Below are 10893 nucleotides of genomic sequence, written 5' to 3'. Positions count from 1 at the left end.
CGAGGGAGAGGCTCGTCGTAGACCACCACGTTGGTGGGGAACGCGTCGAGCGACGCGGTGTCGGAGTCGACCAGCATCGGGTCGGTGGAGCCTACAGACTCCAAGTTCACGGCAGGCTCGCCGGCGACGTGGAGTTGGTCGAGGAGGCCCACGAGGAGGCTCTCGGGGCCGCCCGTGCCTGCGTTGGATGCAGGTTCGTCGGAGAGGTGAACCTCGCCGACAAGATCGGCGAGGCAGCTGGCTGCATAGGCGATCTCAACGCCGTGCAGCGCGTCAGCGCAAACTCCGTCTGGCGTGCCAGGCTGGCTGCGCTCGCCAGGGAGGAAAAGGGTTCCCGTCCAGAGCAGGTCTCCGGACGATGGTGCACCACGCCCCATGGTGGACGCCAAATGTCGGGGGTTGGGTGCGACATATGCCAAAGGATGGCTTATCATGGTGGGGGCGAGTAGAACGTCGCCGGTGCCTGGAAACGGGATAAGGCGAAGACATGCACGCCGGCGGATCTTACCCAGCTTCAGGGCTCTCCAGGGAGATAATACCCCTACTGCTGCTCTATGGGGTCTCCGCATGATCACTATGGCAAAGTGTTTACACGGTTGCTCCTTAAGCTGTTTCCTGGAGGTAGGAGAAGGCAAGGCTAGCTCTCTCCTTCCTATATGATCTTGTCTAGTGCTAATGGATTCTAACCCTTTGCATGGATGCCATGGGGGGTTTATATAGGCCTACCCCCTAGGGGTACAATGGTAATCCGGCTGGGCGCGGGCCCAGCCGTCAGTCTCTCTGGCTGCCGTCTTCTCCGTCGACCCCTGGGGCCCGCTGACTGGTGGGCCCCGCCGACTGGCTTGGTGTGGAGCCGACAGGCCGCGTCCGCCGCGGGCGGGTCTTTGCCGGCTGCAGATTACTGTAGCCGTGCCTCTAATGACGCAGGCTCGGTCATGAGGTCGTGGCGACAGCCCCGCCGTGTAGCGGGCGATCACTGTGGCCACTACTTGTCGTGTCTGATTAATGGCGCGTGGGGCCCGTGGGAGGGGCCGGCCGACTTCTAGTGGCCGACTCCCATCCGGGCCGCCTGGTGGTGCTTTCGCCGTCTTTCTACGCCCGCCGACTGGTGGGGCCCATCATCCCTGGGTCGTACCAGCAGGCCGTCGTGGGCACAGGGCTCCGCCCCCTGGGGCTGATGTCAGGGCCAACATGGCAACAGTGTCGCGCCGCGCGGAGATCTCCGCGGGTACATCGTACTGTAGCTATGCCTGCCCTTGGAAAAGGGGTGGGAGCGAACCTTACTGTAGCCACTCCCTGTCCCGTCCCTCTTTATGAGGGCATGGGGGTTGTCGGCGTCGCGGGCCGACTCCCTAAGACCGGCTTCTCTGGAAGTCGCCAGTCAGGAGTCGGCTCGTCCTGAAGTCGTCCCCGGGACTCGGCCGCGAGTGGGCAGCCAGCCGCCTCGCCGCCGACTCTCAGAAGGCGGCTCTTCGTCCTGGGGTCTTGAGCGGCGCAGTCTGCCTCAATGTCTTGAAAGATTCTAGCCTGGGTTAGCCTACCCGTGGCCCATTACTCCGACACCCTTGAATCGACCTAAAGAATCTGACACCAAATATTGTCGTTGTATATGCACGACGAGAAACCCTAACCTCGACACCCCGAGGAACTGGCAGGAATCTATGTTGGAGCTTCGACTAATCCGTCCCCGATGAATGAACTTGAGGAAGATCAGAGTCCGAAAGACTAACTCAAAGAAGAAGGGTCGTCATCCGTCTGAGCACCGCCTTTGCAAAAACCAAAACCCTACCTATCTAAGACGAGCCACGAGGAATACCCTCCCTGCCACCAGCCGCAGACGAAGGGGAGGCGAATCCACGGGCTCGCCGGCGAAGATCGAAGGGAAAAGGACTTTCCCTTATTCGTCTTGAGGTCAATATATTGTTTTCCTATTTCCAGACACTAAATATGTTCTTGTACGTTATATACATAGGTGCATGTATCTTTTTTTCACTTTTATTCATGGTTACAAGAAAATGAATGGTTATTTAGCTAGCAACTTATCCCTTAGCACTCCTACAGTAAAGATGAAAACGTTCTAACATTTCTTTTAGATCTTTGGTAGAGGTGCGCTCCTGCAGGAGAGCTCACTCTCCTCTTTTTCTTGTCTTTTTTTTACGTACACACACAAAACTGCGACGTAAGCGCACCATATACCTTTTATTATACTTACTGTAAAGAGAATCATCTAAAGTAAGATTTACACATCAACGTTCCTATTTATTAATCAGGTTAAATATTTTATTCAGTACGCTCTATAATAAATGGTTCATAGAGGTTATCTACAAAAATGATTCACCGAGAAATATAAGAACATAAAAAACATAGAACGCACGCGGTCTATTGCCTACAGTTCTTGGCATATTCTTCACCGTCCACCATGCGGCACAATCAACATCATCTTCTTTCATGATCTTTTATTGCGCTCTTTTGCATTGAGCATGGCAGTCAGTGTGATAGCCCTCTCGGTACTATCGCAAACTGGCTCCCCGGACGTGGCATTCTCCCACATATATCAGGTTAGTTGGAGACAAACACAATAAACAAGATCCTTAGCCGCCAACAAAATGAATCTACTCTCCAAATAAATGTGGCAAAATTAGTAAAGGGCGAGTCTATGACACATGTGCCATATAATCATCTTCAGGGGAAAGTCATTGTAACTCATAGTTGGGATTCAAAATTTTACATGACATCTACGGCTAGAGGGGGGGGGGTGTGAATAAACGTTTTAAAATAATTACAGTTTAGGCTTTAACAAATGCGGAATAAACCTAGCGATTAATTTGTCAAGCACAAAACCTAAAACAACTAGGCTCACATATGTGCATCAACAACTTATGCTAAGCAAGATAAGCAACTATGAGATAGCAAGATATATGACAAGAAACAATATGGCTATCACAAAGTAAAGTGCATAAGTGAAGGGGCTCGGGTAAGAGATAACCGAGGCACGCGGAGACGACGATGTATCCCGAAGTTCACACCCTTGCGGATGCTAATCTCCGTTTGGAGCGGTGTGGAGGCACAATGCTCCCCAAGAAGCCACTAGGGCCACCGTAATCTCCTCACGCCCTCGCACAATGCAAGATGCCGTGATTCCACTAAGGGACCCTTGAGGGCGGTCACCGAACCCGTACAAATGGCAACCCTTGGGGGCGGTCACCGAACCCGTACACTTTGGTAACCCTTGGGGGCGGTCACCGGTACCCGTCAAATTGCTCGGGGCGATCTCCACAACCTAATTGAAGACCCCGACGCTTGCCCGAAGCTTTACACCACAATGATTGAGCTTCGAACAACACCAACCGTCTAGGGCGCCAAGGCACCCAAGAGGAACAAGCTCTAGGGTGCCCAAACACCCAAGAGTAATAAGCTTCTCAAACTTCACTTCCACGTAGCACCGTGGAGAACTCAAACCGATGCACCAAATGCAATGGCAAGGGCACACGGAGTGCCCAAGTCCTTCTCTCTCAAATCCCACCGAAGCAACTAATGCTAGGGAGGAAAATGAGAGGAAGAACAAGAAGGAGAACACCAAAAACTCCAAGATCTAGATCCAAGGGGTTCCCCTCACATAGAGAAGAAAGTGATTGATGGAAATGTGGATCTAGATCTCCTCTCTCTTTTCCCTCAAAAACTAGCAAGAATCCATGGAGGGATCGAGAGTTAGCAAGCTCGAAGAAGGTCAACAATGGGGAAAAACATGAGCTCAAAGGATAAGATTCATTGGGGAAGAAGACCCCCTTTTATAGGAGGGGGAAAATCCAACCGTTATGTGCTCAGCCCGCACACGAGCGGTACTACCGCTCAGGCAGAAGAAACAGGGAAAAGGAGCAACAAAACAAGAACCTTGGGGCGGTAGTACCGTAGGAGACAGCGGTACTACCGCTGGGTTAAGCGGTACTACCGCTCCCTTCGGCGGTACTGCCGCGCAGAACGAAGGGGAAAGGGAAAGAGGGAACCGGACGGTACTACCGCGGAGGAAGGGCGGTACTGCCGCACTACTGCCGCAGCGAGGTACCGCACAATCCGACACAAAAAAAGACCCCTCGAATCGACGCGGTAGGGACCTGGTAAGCCAGCGGTAGTACTGCTGCGGAGTCACCGCTGGTACTACCGCTGCGGAGCGGTACTGCCGCTTGAGACCCCTTAGCGGTACTACCGCTGGGACCCTGACAAAAACCACACTCAAGAAAACAAGAACCGCCATAACTTCTGCATATGAGCTCCGAATTGAGCAAACTCAAGCTTGTTGGAAACAAGACGACGAGTAGTATCAAAACATCGACTGGTTATAGTAAGAAGAGACAGGGGAGGTATGCCTAACAAATGGAGGAGTGAAACCTCCAACCGAGAAGAACCGACAAAACCTCCAACATCGAAAACATCATAGAAGATGTATGTGAACTCCGTTTTCGATGAACTCGAGCTTGTCATCAAGATGACCATAAGCTCCAAAACTCTCAAAGAGAGCCAAACAAGAACCAAGAAAGATGATGCAATGATGCAATGGTTTGAGCTCTCTACGAACGATACGGTCAAGCTACTCATCGAGAGCCCCCCTTGATAGTACGGCAATTGATCCTATAACCCGGTCTCCCAACTACCATCATGAGACCGGTAAAATAGAAAACCTATCAAGGGCAAACCTTTGCCTTGCACATGGTCCACTTGAGCTAGATGATGACGATCTTGACTCCCTCAAGTTGGACCACCTTTCTTGATTGTGTTGACTCGATGAAGACTAGTTGATTGCTCCCTCATACTCCACTATAGGTGAGCCACTCTTTCGCACATCTTCACAAGTCCATTATCACCACAAAGGACGGCAAGCTTCAAGCATTCGATCTCTTCGCGATACTCCACTTGAACTTGCACACCGCAACCTAACCCCACAAAGAACTCTCACGAAGACCATGGGTTAGTACACAAAGCGTAATTGATAATTCTTACCATACCATGGGATCACTTGATCCCTCTCGGTACATCTTCTGCGCTTTGTGAGTTGATCAACTTGATTCACTCTTGACTTAGTCTTGATTAATCTTGAACCTTTCCAATTCTCTTCATTTGGATGATGTCTCGAAGGTAGACATGAATGATCACACAATCTTCTTCTTCAAGACATGCCACATGACAAATCTTTGGATAATTCCTTGAATAACACCTTGGTCGACACAAACTCTCCTTGAAATCAACACATGTACTCCAAGAAAAGCCTATGGACAAAACCTTCAAATATAACTCAAGGCAACCATTAGTACATAGAGATTGTCATCAATTACCAAAACCAAACATGGGGGCACCGCATGTTCTTTCACCGTCGTGCGAGAAATTCAATTGTATATCAAGATCTTACAAAGAACTATTCAAAAATCTGAAACTAAACTACCCTAGTAGACTTAGAAAATAAACCATTTCTTAGTAAACTATACTGAAATATATTGTATCATATTGCTCAAGGACTCATAAATCTGGCTCGTTGGTCTTTACATGCCCAACTTTTTTGAGGAAATGTTATTTACTTGATGTTATTTTTTTCGTCCCTCCCAGGGAACGCTTTGGTTGCCGTTCGATCTCCTGGCATGAATCACGATGCAAGGCTGATGCCACGTCAGTTTTTCGGATCGTTTGCTTAACCAACTGCTAGCGCGAACGTCCCTTCCTTTATTCTCCCCGGTCCTCTTCTCTCAGCCTCACCCACACATTCAAGTTTATAAAAAAAAAATCTGCCATGCGTAGGGGTGGCTTGAACTTACGACATTCTAAAGGAAGTACAAACGAGCTGACACTTGAATTGGAAGTGGATTTTGAGCACGTATGATTTAACTTGCTATATATTTTGAAGCTAAATTTTTTATGAATTTGTTTTTTCATTTGAAATTTTTGTGTGATTTTTTCTTCCTGATATTCCAAAATTTATTCATCTTTGAAAGAATAAAAATTCCTATTTCTTGCCATGTGTCCATCACTAATTCCGAAATTCGCCACATTTTGTAGAGAGCAATTTTCTAAACTTGTCATGTGCAAGTTTATAATTTTTTCCATGTGCCCATCACAATTCCCAAAAGTTGTCATGTTTTTTAGAGGATAAAATGTTCTAAACTTGCCATGTGTAATTTTAGCACAGGTAGCTTGGCAATTATATTATTTAGACCATCACAATTTTATTAATTATAGCATGGTATTTTTTTGTAGTTAGCATGGCTATTTCATTATTTAAACCATGACAAGTTTTTCAATTAGACCATGGAAATTTATTAATCACACCTTGATAGTTCTATATTGTAGGTACCATGGCAATTTAATTATTGAGACCATGGTTGTTTTTTGTAGGTAGCATGGCAATTTCATTATTTAGACCATGGCAGTTTTTTCAGTTTGACCATGAATTTTTTGTTAATTAGACCTTGGTCATTTTATTGTTGGCAATTTAATTATTTTGACAATGGCATTTTTATTATGTATAGACCATGAAATTTTTTCGTTGTTCTACAACTTCTTTTTATATTGATGGATGACAATTTTCTAAAGTATAGCATGACAAATTTATAAATTAGAGTATGACAAATGTAAATATATGCTTCTCTGTCATTTCTGTAATCTTTTGTTGGTGGCAATTTGTGTTGCAAAAACCAATTAACCGAGTCTTTTGTTTGGCAATAAAGATAAAGTAGGAGAAGACCCATCAACTGGCATGTCGAGCCATTGCCCATTGAGGGTCACGCTGGTGCTTTGCTCTACCGAATGAAATCATTCATTAAAACGATCCTTCATGATCGAACAAATGTTTATTTCAACCATTTTTATGATTTAACGAGCATTAAATATTAACATTCAGACATTTTACAGGCATCAGACGGCAAGCTTGATAATAAATTATAAAAAAGCAGACAAACAATTTTTTGCAGGACAACGGTCCAGATTTATACTGGAATCAGCCGCAACCACTGATCAATTCTACAGAGACCGCATAAGATTTTGCATCGTATATTCTTTACAGAATGAACGCTCCTTCCCATAGCTGGTGGAAAAAAAAAACCGCGTTGAAAAACTGCTGCATCCTTCTGCCCCGGCACGGCAGGGCATCTCATCCTTGTCCCTCCCTCCCCCGCACCCTAGGGTTTCCACCACCTTCGCCGGAGCGTCTCTCCGGCAGCTTATCGGGCGCAGCAGGGGCGCCGCGGCGGGATGTCCCCGGCGATCGCGCTTCGGCGCGCGGCCGCGTGGCTGCTCCGGGGAGCCGCCGGCGCCGGCGCGCCGAGGGCCGCGTCCTCCGCCGCGCTGCCGGGCATGGGCGGGGCCCTGCTGTCTCCCGCGCGCGGATTGCAGGGGAGGGACGCGGCCGGGTTCCTGGGGATCTGGGGAGGTCCCGCGGCGGGCGGCGGCGGCGGGTCCTGGTGGTTCCGGTGCGCCGCGAGCAGCGTGCCCAGGCCGGGCCTGCTGGTGGAGCAGCTGCTCGTCGGCGGCGGGCGCTCCTTCGCCACCGGTGCCGCCCCGGAAGAGGTGTCCTTCAGCCCGGCCGCCCGTGAGGCGGATGTCTCGCCGCCTGAGAAGTCCGTAGGCACCTCAGATAAGTATGTTTCCTCTTGTGTATCTAGCTGTTTAAGTATGTTTCCTCTTGTGTATCTACCCGTTTAATTTCGCAATCGGCGTATGTTAGCTTAGTGAGTACATTTTCAATTTCAAATTAGCTCAAATGAGGTTCTCACTGTTGGGGTTTTAGCAGATGCCCAGTCCATGATCATTGTCTTCTCATTGTGTGCATTATGATTCCAGTTGTTCTAAGAATACTAATTATGTCAAAACTCAACAGTTGTTACACTTTTCTGATAAAATTTGGCACTGGGGCATGGATTGGAGGTCTTGTTCATCTATCTAGATAACTAATAGTCATTGGGAATCCATGCTCATAGGTTTTTAATGGGCCGTACGGAAATATGATAAGTTGGTAGAGATTGGTGAGAGAAAAAAGTCTGCTAGTGAAGAAACTCTCCTCAAAAGAAAGAAAATCAGAATAGTTGTTGTCATGTGGGGTATGTAATGTCATTTACAGCCCCAAGTGGGCCACCAAGGGTGCACAGATTGCAAAAGCAGGATACAGTTGCAATTAAGGGATAGGTATCACAGTTCAATCAAATTAGGAAGTTTAGATATTTTAACTCCTGGAGATAGAGGTTGCTTCCCTCGACCACCTATGTCACGAGTCTTGACACAGAGTCATGTGCCCTGCTCGGGTGTTGTGCTTAAGCACTGCATCATGGCACTTCTCATATGCATTGTTATGATTTTTATGACTGTATATATCTGCTTAGATTATTCTAAAACATCGATCACTATTTCAGGACTATGTTAGGAGATAGGTCCTTGAAGCTTGTTTCAGGGGTATGTTATCTACCACATCCGGATAAGGAAGAAACTGGTGGTGAGGATGCACATTTTATTTGGGATGAACAGGCTATAGGCATAGCTGATGGCGTTGGTGGTTGGGCAAGCTACGGTATTGATGCAGGTCAATATGCTAGAGATATTATGTCTAATGCAGTAACCGCAATAGAAGAAGAGCCAAAAGATTCAATTGATCTTACAAGGGTACTAGAGAAGGCCCATAGTAGCACAACAGTGCCGGGTTCATCGACCGCATGTATCATTGCTTTAACAAATCAGGTTGGTTACTAATCTTGTTTATTTTTGCTGTGACATGATTACATGTTTCCTTGTCTATGGCTTTGGCATCAGTAAGAGAAGCTAAAAGTTGACCACCATTCTTTGTTGATGATATAATGCCACAAAACTGACCTGAGTGTTTAACTTGTTCAGTTCTTAGATAGTTTATCACGATTTCGGATTTGGTTGTACATTGTTTCAGGGAATACAAGCAATTAATCTTGGTGACAGTGGCTTTATAGTCATCCGAGATGGCTGCACATTGTGTAGGTCACCTGTACAACAACATGATTTCAATTTCTCCTACCAACTTCAGAGTGGCAACTCGAGTGACTTGCCTAATGCTGCACAGGTATGCTCATATACTGCTGATAACGCTTTTGTTTTTGTAGTAACCAGTGTATATGGACACAATTTGGTCGTTAACAAATATTCACGGCTTGTGCCTATTTTTTTTAATGAAAACCATAGTTTTATGTTCTAGTAAAAGAAGCCTTTGTGCCAATGGATTATACTAGTACTCCCAGGTGAAACAAATGCATATATAATAGCCATGTAGATTAGGAATTCTATAATCCACGTGTCGCAGAATTATACTCCATTCTGTATCCATCTCTTAAAACATATGAGCACATGTAGTATAATTCTGCGACACATGGTTTGTAGAATTTTAGTCCTTGTTAATATCCATCTCTTAAAACATATGGGCACATGTATCCAGTCTAGCAATCGTCACATACTGCAAATTGTAGTCCTTGTTAATACCCATGTTGTTTTGCCTGCTGTGCCTGTATACTCAGGTCTTCAAGGTACCCGTCGCGTCTGGTGATGTAATTGTCGCTGGAACAGATGGGTTGTTCGATAACTTGTACAACAACGATATAACAGCTGTAGTGGTCCACGCAACCAGAGCTGGCCTGGATCCTCAAGTAACAGCCCAGAAGATAGCGGCACTCGCACGCCAGCGGGCACAGGACAAGAACAGGCCGACGCCGTTTTCGACCGCGGCCCAAGACGCTGGGTACCGGTACTACGGCGGGAAGCTGGACGACATCACCGTCGTGGTCTCGTACGTAACTGCCTTTGGCAACTCGTAGCAGTGGGTTAGAAGAAGACTGCTGAATATCTAGACCGAGGCGTGTGCCTCCCCTTTTTGTCCTGTAAATACCCACTACAGCCTTATGAGGCTCTGCTTTTTTTTTCTACCAGACTTGTAAAGAAGCTGGATGATTTGTAAGTATCTCCTCTGGATGAGTACAGTAGCTGTAGAGAACCGTGGACAGTTTTTAATTATGTACTGAAAGAAGCACAGAACGGATTCAAACACGGCAAATTCAAAGCATTTTGCTTTGGTCACTAAGTGCGTACTTCAAGCGCAGATGTTTTGCGGGGATTCCTGCGGCAGTGAAGGGGAGGAACCAAAATTCTGGTGCTTCCTCCAGTTGTCTGCAAAACTGACAGGAAGACTGAAAGAGAACAAGCTGCGGCCCATGGAACACAGCTTATAACATACAAGCAATGGAGAGGCCGATTGTTTGCCAGTGTGTGTTTCAGCATCATCAACGTCTTCGATAACTAGGTAACCACCCCTGCTGTGTTCTATGCCTTTGTTTTTCACGGGAGACGAGAGTCTGAATGCACACTGCTCAGGTCTAAAATATTCATCCTGTTCCAAATTATTTAAAGTTCTAGCATTGCCCTAAGTCTATAATACGGAGTATAGTTTTTGTACTATATATATTCGATTTTGTAGATATGAGCACATATTTCTATAAACTTTGGTGAAATGTAGTTGGGGAACATGTTGCAAGTTGGCTTTAATGCATGTACTTCTCAAGCAAAAGATCATGCTGTAGAAAGCTTTTTAGAAACTTCTTCTCTTGAACCCACTTAGAGTTAAAAGAAGCATGTAACGGAGCCGAACAAATCTCATTGTTTCCAGAAGCTTTTGGTTCTCTGATGTGAGATGTTTATGTCACAGAAGACAGCCCATCATGTTATCCAAATGCATGTCCTTTTCGCTTTGCAATCAGTCGTTCGCGCCGCGCGATACAGTTCAGTCAAGAGAGTTCCCCAGTCAAATCAAATAAGCAAAATTCTGGTGCTTCGTCTTCTTCGGGTTGTCTGCGAAAACATACAGGAACCTGTAAAAGAAAGGCAAGCTGCATGCGGCCATGGAAATGG

The 10893-nt window shown here is 46.6% G+C and overlaps 1 protein-coding gene across 1 annotated transcript; it reads left to right on the top strand.

Moving 5' to 3' along the window:
• Window positions 1–7072: 7072 nt before the first annotated feature.
• LOC125513742 (putative protein phosphatase 2C 55) lies at window positions 7073–10065 on the top strand. Its single transcript, XM_048678931.2, has 4 exons — window positions 7073–7619; window positions 8388–8709; window positions 8912–9061; window positions 9510–10065. Exons 1-4 carry the CDS (start codon window positions 7234–7236, stop codon window positions 9804–9806), a joined length of 1155 nt encoding a protein of 384 aa, XP_048534888.1. The 5' UTR covers window positions 7073–7233; the 3' UTR covers window positions 9807–10065.
• The last annotated feature ends 828 nt before the right edge of the window (window positions 10066–10893 follow it).

This window comes from Triticum urartu, chromosome 6A, assembly GCF_056163025.1.
Source record: "Triticum urartu cultivar PI428250 chromosome 6A, HENAU_Tu73, whole genome shotgun sequence".
Classification (NCBI taxonomy): Eukaryota; Viridiplantae; Streptophyta; class Magnoliopsida; order Poales; family Poaceae; genus Triticum; species Triticum urartu.
The sequence above is the reverse complement of the archived record's forward strand: the minus strand, read 5'-3'. Positions and strand labels throughout refer to the sequence as shown.